An 18,409-nucleotide genomic window follows, 5' to 3' on the forward strand; every position below is an offset into this window, starting at 1 on the left:
ATCCTGATAAATGGGATAGAGATGTTTGGGGTTCTGTGGATTCTGAGGAGGCTGGGTCCCCAGATGGATTGATAGATGTGAGACTGCCATGGAGATGAAAAATGGAATTCGAGGCTGATGGACAGCAGGTGAGGAGGGATGTGATAGAGGATTATAGTCAGCATGAAGTAAATTATACAGTGGAATGGTTTAAACAAAGGCTAAGCAAGTCCCTGCTCCTTGGGTGGTGTATTTGCACAACCAGGGAGCATCAGGGTAACCCTGGATTCAGGGGTCTCTTCAGGAGTTCTTAATCTTGAGCTCAGATTTGTTTGTGCAAGATGCATTTTGAAATAATGTTTACAATCCTGATTTGTCTGCTTGGGCTGCTCAGGGATGTGACACTGAATATCCTACAGAAAATGATTGGCCAGGACCCGAAGGTCAGTAGTGTGCTTTGTGAGATTGTATACAAAGAATAAAGGAGGAAGGGATGAAATTGGCTATTTTACAGGGAAGCATGCCTAGAAGAGGAATGGCCTGAAGTCGAGTCAGAGGAGGCTTAGGGTGGATATTAGAAAAAGGTTCTTCCCCCAGAGGATGGTTGGGCACTGGAACAGGATCCCCAGGGCAGTGGGCACTGCACCAAGCCTGGCAGAGATCAGAGGAGTGAATGGAACAATGCTCTTGGGCACATGGTGTGACTCTTGGGTATGGTTCTGTGTGGGGCTGAGAGATGGACTCTGTGATCCTTGTGAATCCCTTCCAACTCAGCATATTCTATGATTCCCCTGGATTCTTGCAGCCAATCTTCATAGAATCCTGGAATGGTTTGGTTTGGAAGAGACCTGAAAGCTCATCTTGTTCCACACCCCTGCCATGGGCAGGGACACCTCCCAGTAGACCAGGTTTCTCCAGCCTGGCCTTGAACACTTCCAGAGATGGGACAGGTGAGCTGTGGTTTGGGCATAAGGAATTTAGAATGGGTAGAAAGGTGGTTCATCATCTCTGGTGCCTGGAACTGCTGATGGCTACCAGCTCCCATGGGATTGTGCCCCACCAGTGAGGTCCCCCTCAGCTCCCTGGTGTTACAAGGCCAAAAATGGCATTTGTGGAGTTGAAAAATCTCCAAAAGTGCACAACAATTGGACACAACATGTACGGAGTTGCTCTGTCATTGCTCTGGGGAACCCCAAAGCCCTGTGGCTACCTCAAGGTGAGATCATCTCCTCTGGGCAATTGCCTTGAAATTCAGAATCTCAGAGAAGAGATAACAACCCACTTTGGGCTTTGTCACTCTCCTGGGGCTCCAAGAGTCCCCAAATCCCCAAATTGCATGGAATAACAAAGGTGTTTGCTGACAAAGGGTATATTTTCAGACTCCTTTCCGGAGTTCCAGGCAGTTGCACCTAACATTCACCTCCAAGAGCATCAGGAGGAAAGCAGGGAGAGTGCAGAGATGTAGGAGAAGATCACCCTGGAGGACCATGAGCAAGGACAGCGCATGCTGAGCCACCCATCTCCTGTTGTTTTCTCTTGCCAAGAAGAAACACCTTCAGTTTTCATCTCATGTCCTACCTGGAGGCTCCTGGGCTCCAATTCCTCATCGTACTCCGGGCTTAGCACCAAATCCAGGTGATGCACAGCAGATGTGTAATGAGGACACCCCGTTGGAATGCTTGCTCTGGAAACTTCTCCTCACTGACCACAAAGGGCTCCTGGATGAGGACTGGAATATTTCCTGTAAGGAACCCTTGTGGATCTTACCATTGCTGATATAAGGCACAACCAAAGGTGATTTTAAAAATATTTTCCCTAAGAAAATGCTTTCAGAAGGAGGTTGCTCAGCTTTGAGTGTTGCACATTTTCATTTGAAGGCTGCAGGAGCAGGGCAAAGAGCTGGGAAAATCTTTTAGAGCCAAAAGAGTGTGTCCAGGAGGGAGGGGAGGCTTCATAGTCAGGAAGTTTTGGATGCCCCTGGATCCCTGGAAGTGTTCAAGGCCAGGTTGGAGGGGGCTTGGAGCAACCTGGTCTAATGGAACATGTCCCTGCACATGGAGTGGGGGTGGAATGAGATGGTCTGCAAGTCCCTTCCAACCCAAACACTTCTGGGATTCTGTAGAAAAGACAGACAAAGCAGGTGTTTGGCAGATGCCAACACAAGGAAGAATAATCAATTCTGTGCTGTCTTTTACAGGTTTTATTGGGTTTCTCCATGTTACAGGTTGTGCTGGATGATCTCAAAGTCCCAGAGTGAACACACACAGGGGATTAAAGGCAGCCCCAAGGTAAAGCTACTCAGTGTTGTGTAACCAACAGCTTCTCCCTAACTGTGCCTTGACTTCTGCCCAGGTTTTCCTAATTGATCTGTACCTAAACTCTCACTTTAGATCCTGTAGGGCTGTCTTCAAGCAGATCCCACTGGAAAGAGGGTTTTCCTCCTGGAAGAAACCTCCAGCAAGGAGTTCCCAGAGAGAACACCCTTTGAAAGAATGTCAGGATGGAATTGCACCCAAGCAACAGAGTTCATCTTGGCAGGATTCACCGAGGACCCAGCGACTCAGGTTGCCCAATTCCTGCTGTTCCTGCTCATCTACCTTGTCACCATCCTGGGAAACCTGGGGATGATTGCCTTGATCAGAGTCAGTCCCATGCTCCACTCCCCCATGTATTATTTCCTGGGCCACCTGGCATTTGTGAACCTCTGCACTTCCACTGTGTTCACCCCCAGGATGTTGGTTGGCTTTTTGGTGGAGAAGGGAATCACTTATGCTGAGTGCTCTCTGCTGGCCACAATGGCCTATGATCGATACATGGCCATTTGCCACCCCCTGCTCTACCCACTTGTCATGTCCCCAGAGCGCTGCTTCCGCCTGGTGACCGGGTGCTACCTCCTGGGGCTGACCAATGGTGTGGCACAAACCATAGGCATGACCAGCTTGTTCTTCTGTGGCTCCAGTGCCATCCATCTGTTCTTCTGTGACATTTCTGTGCTGATCTCACTCTCCACCTCTGACAACATCCTCAGCCTCATCATCTTGAGGACTTTAGCATCTTTGCTCGGTGTTCCCAGCCTCCTGGTGGTCCTGGTGTCCTATGTGGCCATCATCCCCACCATCCTGAGCATTAGATCAGCCCAGGGCAAGCGCAAAGCCTTCTCCACCTGTGCCTCCCACCTCATCATCGTCATCACCTTCTATGGGGCATTGATTTTCATGTACTTAATCCCCAAGTCACACACCTCCAGAACAGGAGATAAATGGGCTGCTGTGCTCTATACCATGGTGACCCCCATGCTGAACCCCTGGATCTACAGCCTGAGGAACCAGGAGGTGAAGGAGGCTTTGAGAAGACTCAGGGACACAAAATAAGCTTGGATGTTGTAATATAATGACTAAATAAAATGGAGATGCTGGTGATATCCTGGGAGTTTTGTTAAATATCTCAGAGGGACATATTCAGTGTCTTTTGCACTTTGACTTAGATGGTGTGCTGGTTGATTCAATATCAGCTGAGAGGAACCTTTTCACTCCTATTTTGGTGTTTGGATGAGGTTTGGAGCAGCCTGGTCTAGTGGAAGATGTCCCTCCTCTTGGCAGGGCAGCAGAACTGGATGAGCCTTAAGGTCCCTTCCGACCCAAACCATTCCCAGATTCTGTGAAAGGTTTGGTGTTAATGTTTTGGTGCACAAACATTACATATGTGAAAAAAAGCAAAAATCCCCCAATTAGTGTGCTTTCTCACCCTGTGCCAGGTCCATGCTGAAATCCAGAGTGATGGGGCTCTCCTAGAGAGATGGAATAACGAGGGATGGAGGAGAAGCTCCTCAGTTAGGTTAAATCAAACCAGGATCAATGTAGTTTGCTGATTTATTAATGACACACAATTCACAGGCACTCAGGATCAGCCAGCTGAATCCTTTGTCCCCAAAGCCTATTGGTAATTCCCTAGTTAATATTTAATCCAGCTGCCTGGATAAATCCCCCTGAGCTGTTCATGCTCCTGTTCCTCTCTTTTTGGCTCTGCTGACCCCCATGGCAGTGACCCCAAATGTCCTCAACTCACGTCCCCAGATGTGGAGACAAAGTCCTCAAGTTGCACCAGGAGAGATTTAGGTTGGATAGAGGGAAAAATCCTCCATGGAAAAGGCTGTCCAGCCCTGGAACAGGCTGCCCAGGGCAGTGGTGGAATCCCCATCCCTGGAGGGATTTAAAAGCTGTGTGGATGTGACACCTGGTGACATGGATTAGTGGTGGCCTTGGCAGTGCTGGGGGAATGGTTGGACTTGGTGATCCTAGAGGATTTTCCAGCCTAATCAGTTCCCTGACTCTGTGATCAGGACCATGAACTGGGACCTCTGTGTGTAACTCCTGGTGTTCTCCCACCCTTCTGATCCTCTGCAACTGTCCTACTCATGGCATTGCTTAATTTAGGTGCAGGGAAGATTGTACATCTTTTCTTTAAATAAAATTAATGATTATTTTAATGTTTTGTTTAAAATATCAAACCTCCGTCTGTCGCTGTTGAGCAGCTAGCAGATTAATGAAGGTATCAGTTCTCAGTGGCAAAAAGAAATGACCTTTATTGTTTTGATTTCATCATGTATATAGAGTTCTCAAAAGTCACCCAGATTGGTCAGTCAGAAGCCTTCCCCTAGGCCTGATTGGCCAGGCCTGCACTGCCCAAGTTCTGGGACACTGTTCCAATAACATCCAAACTTTATCTTTATTTATAAAACACAAGAAGAATTCTCATGGGAAAAGCCTGTGCTAGCCACAGCCGTCAATATTAAGAAAACATTAAGACACTTAAACCATAAACCCCAGAGCAACTCTCCTCCTTCCAGGGCCTTACAACCATTGTTTGGTGATAAGATATTCAATATGTTTTAAAAATATTTGAAAAATATTTAAAATCTGATTAATATTTTGTGAAACCATTCAATGACTTTGTGTCCCACTGGTCTTGCCTTGACCATCACCTGACCTTTAAACAGGAACATGAGCCACAGTGACTGAAACCCCAAGTCTGTGGCCATGGTGACATTGCTCTGTGCCCTGTGGCTTCGTGCTGGAGCTGCTGCTCTCAAACCCAAAAGGTTTTGGCTCTTTGTGCAGGTGGGGATTGGTAAAATGGTGATAAAATGTGTCCATCTTCTGTGGTCAAGCATTTGACCATGAGAGGAAGGAGATGGAACATCCAGCATTGATATTTGCTCCTGATGCACCCACTTTCCTCATGGGTTATCCTGTGTCCCTGCCCAGGGCAGGGGCTTGGAATGAGATGAGCTTTAAGGTTCCTGCCAACCCCAGCCATTCCAGGATTCTCTGGCCAGTGCAGATGACTGCAGCTGAGTCTCCTGCAGCCATTTTGAAGCATAATTCTTCATCTTCATCATCTTCATCTTCATCTTCATCATCTTCATATTCATCTTCATCATCTTCATCTGCTCCAATTACAACTACAGTGGGACCATTTCCTTCTTTTATGGGTAAAAAAAAGAATTTTTTTCTCCTTGCTCTCATAAACATGATTGTGACTCTCTTTGATGCCTGTTTCTGACTGCCTGGGTTTTCAGATATCAGGATATCCCATCATGTAAAAATAAATTGCAGCAGACGAGTTCCTGATGTGTTTTGCTTTCTTCCCAATGGGCCATTGCAGCACTTCTTCAGATCCTGAGCTGTGTCCCAATCCTGGAATCTCCATTTCTTGCACCAGTTGTTTTTAATTCCCTTTTTAATACCAAGAGACAAATTATATATTTCAAGAGATTAATTTAAATATTTTAAGATTAGATATATTTTCAGGAAAAAATTAAATACAAGTTTTCTTTATATAGATAAAGAGATGTATATATAAAGATGCTTTTACATATAAATCTGCATATATATATAATTACATCTATACAAAGAAGTGGGACATAAAACCTCACGTTTCCATTGAACTTCCTGAAAGTAGTGGCGTTTATTTACCAGTGCAAGTCTCTTCCTTACAGAGCTGCTTCCAAAGTCATTAATTTCCAAGGGAAATTTCCCTAGTGCCACCACAGAGTGGGCAGTGACCAAACTCAAGGCCCAAGCATGCTCAGGGAGCAGAGAGCCATCATCTGGCATCTCCCATGGTTTCTGGTGGAATTTCCCACCACTGCTCTCTATCCTGTCATTTGGATCATATTTTGGTTTTATTATTAAATTGGTTTTGCTTAGTTTTGGGTAATTGTGTGGTTTCCCCTCTAAAATAAATCATGAGGCACAGAGGAAGGAAGGAAGGAAGAACAAATGGTGGGAACTACAGTGAAACTGAGCCCAGAAGCCAAGAGGAGAGGCAGGAATGCTGACCAGCAGCAAATATGGGGGAGAAGCATTTACAGCATCCCAGAATTATTTTGGTTGGAAAAGCCCTCTAAGATCATGGAGTCCAGCTGCTAAGCCAGCAGTAACCCATGTCTGAGCTCAGCCTGTAGTTGGGAATTTCATCTCAGGGGTGAGAGCTGAGAGCCTCTTGCAGAGCCTAAAGGGGCTCCAGGAGAGCTGCAGAGGGACTCTGGGCAAGGGTCTGGAGTGACAGGATGAGGGGGAATAGCTTCAAACTGTCAGAGCTTTTCAATTGGGTATGGGGAAGAAATTTTTCCCTATTGTGAGGCTGGGGAGGCCCAGGCACAGGTTGCCCAGAGAAGCTGTGGCTGTCCCTGGATCCCTGGAAGAGTTCCAGGCCAGCTTGGACAGGGCTTGGAGCAGCCTGGGATAGTGGGAAGCATCCCTGCCCTTGGAAGTGGGTTGGAATGGGATGAGCTTGAAGGTCCCTCAACACAGTCACAATCCCACCACACTGACCCTGCAGCTCTTTGTCTCCTGGATGTGGCAAACAAAGCAGCTGGAGAAGTTCACTTTGTCTTTAACAAGGAAGAAAGTTTCTCCATGGTTTCCCCTTGCTAATTAGTCTCTCGTGGCTCATTAAGAAGGATGACTGAAGTTGTTTAAAAGCCCTCTGAGAAGCTTCCTTGATGATTTGGAAACTTTCCTGGCAAAGCCCAGAAGATCTTGTTAAGCTTATGATTCCTTGAAGGGTGGTTGGTCTCCCAGGATCACTTCTTCCTCTGGGAATGGGAAGAGCATCACTTGTGGAAATAGCTGTGAGCACCTGGATGGTGGCACCTGGAGCTCAGGGCCCACTGGTTGGATGGTGGTGGGATCTGGAGCTCAGACCTGCTGGTGGGCTTTCTAAATTCTTCCTTTCAACCTGACAATCTTAAACTGAAGGAGAGTGGACTTGCATTGCATAGCGGGGAGAAATTCCTCCCTGTGAAGGTGGTGAGGCATAGGTTTCCCAGAGAAGCTGTGGCTGCCCCATCCCTGGAAGTGTTGTAGGCCATGCTGGACAGGGCTTGGAGCAACCTGGTTTAGCGGAAGGTGTTCCTGCCCATGGCAGGGGGTTGGAATGGGATGAGATTTAAATCCCCTTCCCACCCAATTTTGATATCGAAAGTCTCTCTCTTGCCAAGCCCTTTGTCATTTAATTACATTTATTCCAACTCTTTTAATCCAGTCCAGATCCACCTTTCCCAGGTAGAAGCCCCCAGCCCTAAAACATCTCTTCTCATGCTGTTTGTTTCCAGAACTGATAGACACTCTTCACCATCCATCTACTTTTCAAAAGGAATTTAATTCCCAGATGACTCCTTAGAACATGACATCTTCACAACACAGTAACAAAGGGAAAATATTCCAGTTTCCACCTTTCCCTTCCACGGCCAAGGCCTGTCCCTCTGTGCAGTCAGAACTCTTCCCACCCCACAAAGGTGTCAACAGGTGGGGGACAAGTTGGAGAAGAGGAGGAAGAGGTGGACATCTCTGCTGAGCTTATTCAGACCACCCAAATGGTGAAAGGAAGTTCCAAGGTTGCACTCAGTTTGCCCTTAAACCCACAAATAGCCTTTGGAATTCATTAGGATGGGCATGAATTGGGAGTTTTTTCCAGGCCAGGAAAAGATGAAGGATTGCTGGTCTCTCCCCAGTGCTGTGGCCATTCCTGTACCTTCTTTAATGAGCCATGATTTGGAGAACTGTTGGGTTTGCGTTTTTCAGGGACTTTTCCATACCCAAACAGCTCTCAGCTATCCATAGATCAGGGGCTGAGGATTCTTTCACCTATGGAAACTAGACATGTGCTTAAATTTGGGGTGAAATACATCTGTTAGGTTTTCAAGGTATGTTTTGGCACTTGAACACTTGCATTTCCCTTGATATTCCAAGGTGTATCTTGAGATCCCAAGTCCCATCAGCTTTGATCCTTCTAAGCCAGAACAAAAATGCACTTTTTAAGCCTTTTATCTTGTTTTTTTACCAATCAAATGTTAAAATACTTTTGCTCTTCCCAAATGCTCCCTTCCACCCCAGCAACTCTGCTCTAATAAATAACTCACTAGTAACAACAAGGAATTTTATTGGAGTTTAGGGATAAGGACAATAGTCTTGCAAGAAAAATACACATTCATCAGTGTAAAATAAGTTACAAATCAATAAAATTGTGATTTGTGCATCCTATGAGAAAGAGAAGAATAATTGGAGTAATACTCCAGAACCATTCTGAGTAATTTCTTCTGACAGCCTCATGGCTGGAAAGGGAATTCAATTCAAGTTTGAGGCTCCCACTCTTGCTTCCTTCCAAGGAAGATGTAACTGTGGGGTCTATTTCTCCAGGACAAATATTGTAATTGAGTTTTGTGAGGAACTGTGGAAGAGCCTATATAAAATTGTGAGGATCAGGGACATATCCAATTATTTTAATGGATCATCTCTTACTTTAGATGAATGGTTTGCTTCCACAAAGGCACAGAGTGGCAGGACAGTGGGGAAAGGCTTTAAGCTGAGAGTAGGGTTAGATGGGATACTGGGAAGAAATTCTTCCCTAAGGGAATGGTGAGGCACTGGCACAGGTTGTCCAGAGAAGCTGTGGCTGCCCCTGGATCCCTGGAAGAGTTCCAGGCTGGGTGGGATGGGGTTTGGATCAGCCTGGCCTAGTGGAAGGTGTCCCTGCCCATGGTGTGCTGGACCAGATGATCTTTCAGGTCCCTTCCAACCCAAAGCATTCCAGGATTCCCTGATTCCCTGAGCTGCACTTCTTTGATGCCAGCAGCAGTTTACCATCCTCCTCCTGCACTTCCCCAGTGCTGCCTTCACCTCCCTGTTCCTCAGGCTGTAGATGAAAGGGTTGAGCATGGGGCTGAGCACGGTGTAGAAGACAGAGGCCACCTTACCCTGGCTGCCATGCCGGGACGCCGGCTGCAGGTACACGAAGAGCAGCGTCCCGTAGAACACCAACACAGACACCAGGTGGGAGGTGCAGGTGCGGAAGGCTCTGGCCCTGCTGGGCACCGAGCACATCCCCAGGATGGTGTGGAGGATGCGGCTGTAGGAGAGCAGGATGACCACACCGGTGCCCAGCCCGTTGGCCATGACCAGGGCAAAGATGGTGACCTCACTGCCATGGGTGTCAGAGCAGGCCAGCCTCAGCACAGGGCCGGCATCACAGAAGAAGTGGTCAACCCGGCGGGGCCCACAGAAGGAGCCCCCAAAGGTGCAGCTGGTGTAGATGAGGGCGCTGAGGGAGGCCATGAGGTAGGACCAGGCCACCAGCTGCCAGCAGGCGCGGGGGGACGCGGCTGTGGCGTAAAGCAGGGGGTGGCAGATGGCCACGAGCCGGTCGTAGGCCATGGCAGCCAGGAGGTGACACTCGGCCATGGCAAAGAGAGCAAAGAGGTGGAATTGTGTCACACAGCCCGCCCAGGAAATGGTTTTATTCCCAAACAAGAGGCTCGTGAGCATTTTGGGGGAGATGACAGTGGACTAGCAGACGTCAGCCAGGGACAAATGAGTGAGGAAGAAGTACATGGGGGAGTGGAGGCTGTGAGAGACCCAAACCAAGAGCATGAGCCCGATGTTCCCCACCAAAGTGATGATGTAAATCAGCAGAAAGAGCCCAAAAAGAGGGGCCTGAGCCCAGGGAGTGTCTGTAATTCCCAGGAGGATGAATGTGAGCTGCGTATGATTTCCTCCCATGGCTGGGTGTTACCTGCAGAGGCAAAGGGAACAAATGCATCAAAATGGTAAACCTCAAAGTTTCTCTTTTGGGCAATATTTGACTTCAATCAGTCACTGTTTTAATTGCCACATATTGGTATATTCCATGATTTTTCAAAAAATAAATTCTAGACTTTTTTACTTACCAGTTGAGGTGCTTAGAAAAGAACATGTAGTTTAAAGCAACACAAATGGCGAATTTGCTTCTTTGTGCTTGGATGCAGAGAAGTTTGCATTTATTCCATAAAAGAATCAGATATTTATTCCCTTTTGATTTGAAAGAAATTTGTTTCAGAAGTTACCTTGGAGGAACCTCATTAGAGATCACATAGACCTGGAGCAGAAGAAAGTCCTAATCCAAGTGAAATCCCACATTACATCACATTAAGAACATTTTCCCTTGGCTTTTAATTATTAATGCAGTCTATCAAACTGTTATATATCATTCACACTGGGTAAAATTCACATTGGTAAATTCATGTTTTATACCTTTCTGAGCTCCAGCAGGCTGAAACATCCAAAAACCATGGGAATGAAGATAAAACACTGAAATGGGAATGAATTTTAAAATAATCCAATTCCAAAGGCTGATTTAACAACTGTATTCTGCTGACAATTCTTTATAACTAAATAAGACTCACCCTTAACACTTCCATAAATCCATTTATGTTGCTTCAGCTGCCTAAGAAAAATAAAAGCCAAGCTGCACAAGCCATTACTCCCATTTATTATAAAAACTCCTACTTTAGCAAGGCTGTTTTCTGACACAGCCCCAAAAAAAGAGGATGGGAGGACATGAAGAAGGAAGTCAACTTCTTTCTCTTGGATTTACAGCTCCTCCTGTGCCCTCGCTGTGGTGATGGTAGCCAAGGGTTTATCCCAAATGCAGCAGAGAACATCCAGACTGATGTGGAGAGAGACGTGCTCCTTCCCTGACTCCAACAGCTGAGCCTGTGGGTGGCAGGGCTGTAAATATGTTCTCTCTGCTCTCCTGGGATAAAACCCTCGGTCTTCCTCATGGCAGAGCAGATAAACAAAGAAAAGAGCAAACAAAAAGGGATAGCATGGAATTCTGAAACCCATTGTGCTCCAGGGATATCAAATCTTTCATGTGCAGGAGCCACCAGGACACATGGCAACAGCAATGACCAGCTGGTCAGAGAGTCCCCAAGTGTCACACAAAGCATCTCTGGCTCCAGCTCTGGAGCTGCTGATGTCCCTCTGTGGACATCCAACAGCCCAGTTTCCCTTCAAGGATGAGATTATCCACCTTGAAGTGCCTGCAGCCCGGATGTCCTACCTGAGCAGGTGGCTCTGGACACTTGGAGGCAATGATTAATTGTCTCAGAGTGAACTAATCTGCATTAATCACCCCATCTGGGGGCTCCATCCACACCCTTGTCCCACAAACTCTATTGAAGCTCAGCCCGAGGAGTTTGTTCCCCTCAGGACTTATACTGGAGAAGTCCTGGTTGCCAGTTTCACAACATGTGCACATCCCTGCATTCCTTTCATCTGCACCTTGCCTTGATCAGGGACCCAACTCAGACCCAGGACTGAGTTGGCTTTCAGATGTTTCAGTTTCCTGGAGTTCAGAAAAGAGTATAAAACATGAATTTATTGTTCTGAACTTTATCCAGTGTGAGTGATATATAATTTAACGGTTTGATAAACTGGATTAATAATTAAAATGAATAACTGATAAATAAAACCATATAGAATTTAGGTCAACCTTGGACCTGCCTCATCATCACCTGCTCACTTGGTGGCCTGGAGTATTGGCTGAGAGAACATCAGGAGATTTGGAATAAATCTGGTTGTTATTTATAAAGCAAGCTGGAAGGTGGAAAAATCAGGTTTTGGAGGAAGTTGGTGGTAATTTGGTGCAATACAGTCCTGGAGAGAGATAGAGTAGGTCTGATGTGGAGGAGAAATGGTCATGAAAGCAAAAATTGCTATTTTTCTGGGAACATGCACAAAGGGAGAGAAAGGATTTAGTGATAAACAGTTCAAAGGTTTATATTTAATTACTTGATAATTATTTTGCTTTTTTTACAAGTTGTTTTGCCTTCTTGGTTGTTCTTTTCCAAGTATCAAAAGTTTCTTTTGGAAATAACTAGATTTCCTGGGTTCATTTATTATTTTGAGAAAAGAGGGGTTGTTTGAAGTTGTGCCTGGAAGAATTGGTAATATAGCAGGAACTAATGGGAATCAGTGGTGAAATGTTGGCACAGAAACTCACCAAATCCCAATGCTGATGTTAAAATATTGCTGTTTGCAGAGCTACACCCAACCAAAACATCAGTACCAGCCGGGTGATCTTTAAGGCCCCTTCCAACCCAAACAATTCCAGGATTCTATGTGGCCCTGTGTGGTCTCCTTTGGACATGGAACATCCTCTTCCAGGCTGCCTGGAGTCTCTTGATCCCTCTAATTCCACCTAAGATATCAGAGGATGTGCTTCACATTACTGCTAACTGATAGATAAATCCCATCTTTGGATCAAAACTGTGTTTTGTGGGCAGCTGAAATATTCCTGGGAATACCTGGAGCAGAATAAGAAGGTTTAATGGACTCTGGATTGTGTGCTGACAGGTGGGTCAGACCTATGCAGGCCTGCTGGTGCCAAGGCAGGAGTAGCCTGGAAGCCTTTTGGGTTCATTCATTACCTGCAGGCTTGGAGCAGCCCTCACCTCCTGTAATCCCAGCTGGCTGCTCCAGGGATCCATCCAGAGCTCATTAGGACAGCCTAAGCTGCTGGCAATGGACACCTGGAGTAAACCCACCCACTGACCCTGAAGTAAAGTTACATTCACTTTAAAAAGTAAATAATATTTCTATTAAAGGTTATTTTGCTGTTGGCGAGGTTCTTCAAAGAACCTGCAATGATCCCAATGCTCCTCTGGTGAGGTAAGAATTGGATTTTTGTCTTTAACCCTGTAAAGATTTAATGTGTTTATTCTGATTTGTCATGTTACCAGGGACAGGGAATTCTGTCTGATCTTTTTTCCTCTTCCTCGTGGCAGAACTCTCATCCATACCTCATTTTCAGCTGGAAATGAGGTGGGATTCAAAGAGATTTAGGAGGGAGAAGAAAATTCAGTAACACGTGGATGTTAGTGCACACATTTAAGTCAAGAATATTTTGCATTTTATATCTAAAAGTATTGTATAATATACATTTAATGTTGGCTTTTAATATCTAGATATAATTTTGGATCAGAAAGAACATCTAGGAGATCTCTAGCCTTAGGATGGCAATTCATACATTTATATCCATAGGTATTTATGGATATGGGGCTTGGAGCAACCTGGCCTAGTGGCAGCTGTCCATACCCAGGGCAGGGGATGGAAGAGGATGATCCTTAAGGTCCCTCCCCTCCCAAACTCTTCCAGGATTCCATGAAAAGTGTCAGGATTCCCTGTATAGAGGTTATGTGTGTTTAACAAATGAGACATTCTGGAATTCTGTGATTTCTGGGCTGGATCAGAGAGGTACCTCCAATGAAAAGCCCTTTTTAGGAAAGATGGAAATACAACATTCTAAATGGATTAATTTGCAGTTTTGATGCAGTTTGGAGATAATGAGATATCACCCAAAAGCCAAGTCAAAGAATTAATCAATGCATTGCTCCATATTTGAAACCAGGATACATTTGCAGGTTCAATTGAACAAATCACCTTTGCCCTGTCCTTTTTCCACCCCCAATTTCTGCCTTTCAAAGACTTCAAACAAAGCTCTAATTAGCTTTCCACTTTAGGCCCATGCTGGTTTGTTAAAAACAAGGTCAGGAATATTATCAGTGGAGTTTGCATCTGGAGATTTGCACTAAGGCAGTGGGGAGAAGGGACTGAAAAATAACAAAGCATGACAAGAAAAAAAACCTGAACAACCTGAAATAAAACAATGGAGTGTGATAGTTATTTTAAAGATCTTTATTTTAGGCAAGAAATAACTCCTGAAAGAAATTTCAGCTCCCTCATTTCTCCGTATTTTGGATGGAAACTTGTTAGTGGCGAGGATGACAAATCAACCTGTTTTGTGGATGTCTTTTCCTTGGCCAAAGTTGCATTTAATCTCCTTCTGAATGAAATTAATTCTTGTTTTTACACGAACAACTTCTTTTTGCTCCTTCTGTGCACCATGGCTCTCTGGAGTCAATCCCAAGGGACGTAAAAGAGCCATGAAAGTCCTTTTGAGGTACAAAATGGAGCACTGGAAGAGGGAAAAGAACAAAGATATTGATCAGGATTTCCTGTACATCTCTACCATCTATTGGACATTGCTGAGAATATCATCTCCTTTTCATTTTAGATAAAAACTAATTTCTCCTGATTTTCCAGTAAGCCTTGGGAAGAGAAGTGCCTTGTTCTTGCTCAGGAAACTGAGAAACAGGCAAGGAATAAAACAACAGCATCATGTGGCTGATCCCACCTGGACATTTTATTTTCCAAGCATCAGCTCCTGAGCCTGTTGAAAATACTGGATGTTTGAAGTTCTCCTAACATGTGGAAATGATGCATTGAACTGCACTTAATTTTTGTCTTAGTGTAATTTTCAATGGATGCTTCAGGTGCTCTGAATTCATCAGGTGGGGTTAGATGGAATAGTGGGAAGAAATCCTTCCCTGTGAGGGTGGAGAGGCCCTGGCAGAGATTTCCAGAGAAGCTGTGGCTTCCCCTGGATCCCTGGAAATGTCCAAGGCCAGGTTGGACAGGACTTGGAGAAACCTGGGATAGTGGAAGATGTTCCTGTCCATGGCAGGGGGATGGAATGGGATGATCCATAAGGTTCCTTTCAACCCAAACCATTCCCTAACATAGATATCACCATCAATGTCCTGATGCAACATTTTTGAGCTGTTATTTTTCAAATAACAGCTTCTGCTGCCGTTAATTTTAAAATCATCCTATCCTGACTTGGCACTGGAGGATCCTGGGACTCCTCAGGGCTTGGCTGCCCCTCGCTTGGTCTGACAGCTCCCTGAAGGGGAAGATGTTATTCCCTGACTTGTTTTATCCCTGGCTCTGTGAATCCTCCACAGAGCAAAGCTCTGCAAACACTGGTGTTACATGGGAGAAGCCCTGGGGTATCTCTCCAGCTGCAGCTGGGAGCAGCTGGAAGTACAAACACCACTCCAACCAGACCTGGGAGCAAAGAGGAGCAAAGCACTGCCTTCAGGTCGGTTTAGATGGAATACTGGGAATGAATCCTTCTCAGTGAGGGTGGTGAGGCACTGGCACAGGTTGCTCAGAGAAGCTGTGGCTGCCCCATCCCTGGAAGTGTTTAGGGCCAGGTTGGATGGAATGACCTTGGTGAGTCCCAGGGCAGTTTGTCAGAAGCTCTTCTACTGCTTTGCCCAAAGATCTTACAGAATTTGAGTAGGAAAGTGGGTGCCACAATGGAGATTGTAACCACACAAGGATGAATATTCCATTAGTTCTTCCACACCAACCACCAGCTCTCAGCAGGGATAGAACATAGTCCATGAGTTTTAACCGAATTTATTTCCATTCCAGGTCTCTGATCAACCACACAAAATGAAGTTGGTTGGGTAAGGAAAAGTGAGACTGAATTTTAGTTAAGGAAGAAATTGAAGTCAATTCTCTGACTGCAGCAGTTGGATGCTTCCTCTGGGGGGAAATTCAGCCCCAAATATTTGGTTTTCCTGATTTTTAACACCTCTGGCTCTGCCTCGTGGGTGATGAAAAGCAGCTCTAAATGCTTGTTAATAACTCCAGGAGACCACAGAATACCTGAAAGGACACATCAGGTTCTGGGGTGAAACTCAACCCTTCAGCCCAGGCTCATCCAACAATGAGGACTTCCATGTTTGGATCCTTTTGTCAGGAGCCAGCAGTGCCTACTCTTGCTTTACTCCCTGGTGTAACTCCAACAAGCCATGGTTATCCAGGTGAAGAACCCATGTTTATTTATTCTGTCTGTTGCAGAATGGGATTTTAGGAGCTGCTGATCTCTCACTGATGAGCAGCAAGATGGACCCTGAATTTATGTTTTACCTCCAAATTAAGCATCACATCTAAAGCAAAGTGAGGTAAGACAAATCCCAGCTCTTATTCCTACAGGGAAAAATATACTAAGGAAAAGCCCATTTTCCAATGCTTCCACCTAGAAAATCTCATCCTGAGACATGGGGAGCAGGTGTTTATTCTTCAAGTGCTCAGGCTGAATAGGGAATAATTAAAAGATGGGACATAATTCTGTTTTCCCAGCAATTATCAGGAAAATCATGGAATTTCATGTGTGAGCGGATTGAGGAGAATTAGGAAGAAGCCCTGCAATTTCTTAATGATTTATTCTGGTAGGGTATTTCTCTCCTTGATGCCTTAAATATCTATCTGATTCCAAATATGTTGGCTGAATGGGCATAGTGGTGCCAGGAACTTGTGTTTTTTCTTTTTCAAGCAGAATTTACCTTTTATTGACTGAAGGCTTTGTAACTGCTTGACAAAAATTGACATTCTTAACATTATCGATGGATTTATGTGTATTAAACCTTTCAATCTAAAGACATAAAGCAGCCAAACTGGATGTATAAAATGTTCAATATGGGTAGAGAAAATGAGACATTTGCATCTGAATTTATTCTCCTGGGCTTCACAGACCTGCAGGTGATGTTTTTTGTCCTGTTCCTTGCCACCTATATGGTCACTCTCATGGGAAATCTGGCAGTCATTGCCTTGATCCAGATCAATCGGTGCCTCCACACCCCCATGTGCTTCTTCCTGAGCCACTTGTGCCTCCTGGACATCTGCTACTCCTCTACCATCATCCCCCGGACCCTGAGGGATTTTTTGGCAGAGAAGAAGGTGATTTCCTTTGCGAGTTGTGTCACCCAGCTCTTCTCCTTCACCACCTGGGCCAGCACTGAGTGCCACGTGCTGGCCACCATGGCCTACAACCGCTATCTGCAGGCCCCTGCTCTACTCCATGCTCATGTCCCAGGGGATTAGTGCTGGGATGCTTGCTGGGGCCTCCCTGGCTGGAGTGATCAGCTCCACCCTCCACACGGTTTCCATATTCCATGCCCTGTTCTGCCACTCCTGCACCATTGACCACTTTTTCTGCGGTGGGCTCATGCTGCTGGCCCTGTCCTGCTCCGACAGCCGTGCCAGCGAGGCCATGGTGGCTGCCGTGGTGGGGTTCAATGTGCTGAGCACCACGGCCTTCATCCTGGTGTCCTACTCGTCCGTTGTCAGTGTTGTCCTGTGGATCTGGTCAGCGGCCGGGTGGCACAAGGCCTTCTCCACCTGTGCCTCCCACCTGGCCTGCGTCACTCTGTACTATGGCAGAGCCATCCTCACCTACCTGCGGCCCAACTCCAGCCGCTCCTTGGGGCAGGACAAAGTCACCTCCCTGGTGTGTTCTGTCACCGTCCCCACAGCTGAACCTGTTTGTCTACAGCCTCAGGAATACAGACTTGAGGAACACCATGAGGAAAGCAAAAAGTAGGATCCTCACTTCCTGGTCCATCCATGGCTCCCAGTTGGCTGAAAGGAGAGGACAACCCTGCTGTGGTGAGGGGTGATAGATTTTGGACTCTCAGGAAGAGGGGCTAGAAATCAGACCCTCAGGAGTCCAGGGTCACAGTCTGGATTCATCTTCCAAGCCACTGGGGCCATGATTTCCCTGCAGCAGCACCGTGGGGAAGGCATGAGACATCTTCTGGCAGAGATCCATCCCAGAGTGCAGGACCAGAGGGGGAATGTGGCAGAGCAGAGCTGGAGTGGGAGACAAGGCACCATCCTCCATTCTGAAGGACTTTCCCTGTGCCAGAGCAAGAGTTGGGGGTTCTCCAGTCCTGTGAGGTCTTGTCCTCTCCTGATTTTCCCCCCTGTTTTGGGGCTGATGTCCATGTGGAAAGGTCTTTATGGAAGCACCGAGGTGCTGGCCAGGACACTTGGACTGGGATTGTGCCTTCTCTTGGGGGGAGGAAAAGGGAAGTGGGGAGTCTGGGGCATGATGGTGCCAATGTCTGTGGTGGGGGAGCAGGTGAGTGGAAGATGAGGAGGGTCAGGTGGGGTCCCTCCACAAAGGCAGGTTACTCCCCAAAAATGCCCGAAAATTCATGAGGGGCTTGTGTGTAAAATACTGAAAACTGTAAAGAATGTCCCTTTTATATACATTGAGAAATAATATTAATTTCTGTATCAATTGATTTCAAAATAAACCGCTGTATCTGTCTGTGTTATTGACAGGATTTAAGACTATAAGGCATTCTGATTACAGATCAGAAGGAAGCAGGGCAGGTGTGGGGAGCCCGGGGAGCAGTGGGGCTGGCTGGGGGCACTGGGGGAGGCTGCTTCGGGCTCGGGGGTGACCGGGA

The 18,409-nt window shown here is 46.2% G+C and overlaps 2 protein-coding genes and 1 pseudogene across 2 annotated transcripts; 2 read left to right on the forward strand and 1 right to left on the reverse strand.

Moving 5' to 3' along the window:
• The first annotated feature begins 2,403 nt into the window (after positions 1-2,403).
• Positions 2,404-3,350, forward strand: LOC146436763 (olfactory receptor 8U9-like). The gene has a single exon (XM_085063816.1). It carries the CDS (start codon positions 2,472-2,474, stop codon positions 3,348-3,350), a length of 879 nt encoding a protein of 292 aa, XP_084919942.1. The 5' UTR covers positions 2,404-2,471.
• Positions 3,351-8,590: 5,240 nt separating this feature from the next.
• Positions 8,591-10,040, reverse strand: LOC146436764 (olfactory receptor 5B21-like). Its single transcript, XM_085063818.1, has 3 exons — positions 9,981-10,040; positions 9,126-9,827; positions 8,591-8,596 (listed from the first exon to the last, which is right to left on the reverse strand). The coding sequence occupies exons 1-3, from the start codon at positions 10,038-10,040 to the stop codon at positions 8,591-8,593; spliced, it is 768 nt and encodes a 255-aa protein (XP_084919944.1).
• Positions 10,041-16,631: 6,591 nt separating this feature from the next.
• On the forward strand, positions 16,632-17,611 carry LOC146436765 (olfactory receptor 5F1-like; annotated as a pseudogene).
• Positions 17,612-18,409: the final 798 nt, after the last annotated feature.

The sequence above is a fragment of the Lichenostomus cassidix genome, chromosome 5 (genome assembly GCF_008360975.1).
Source record: "Lichenostomus cassidix isolate B80296 chromosome 5, HeHo_3.0, whole genome shotgun sequence".
Taxonomy (NCBI): Eukaryota; Metazoa; Chordata; class Aves; order Passeriformes; family Meliphagidae; genus Lichenostomus; species Lichenostomus cassidix.

Excerpts from the sequence above, each read along its gene's own strand:
- LOC146436763 (XM_085063816.1), top strand. The coding sequence starts at position 2,472 with ATGTCAGGATGGAATTGCACCCAAGCAACAGAGTTCATCTTGGCAGGA.
- LOC146436764 (XM_085063818.1), bottom strand. The coding sequence starts at position 10,040 with ATGGGAGGAAATCATACGCAGCTCACATTCATCCTCCTGGGAATTACA. Across the intron at positions 9,828-9,980 it reads GAATTACAGACACTCCCTGG|TCCACTGTCATCTCCCCCAA; the intron begins GCTCAGGCCCCT and ends GACGTCTGCTAG.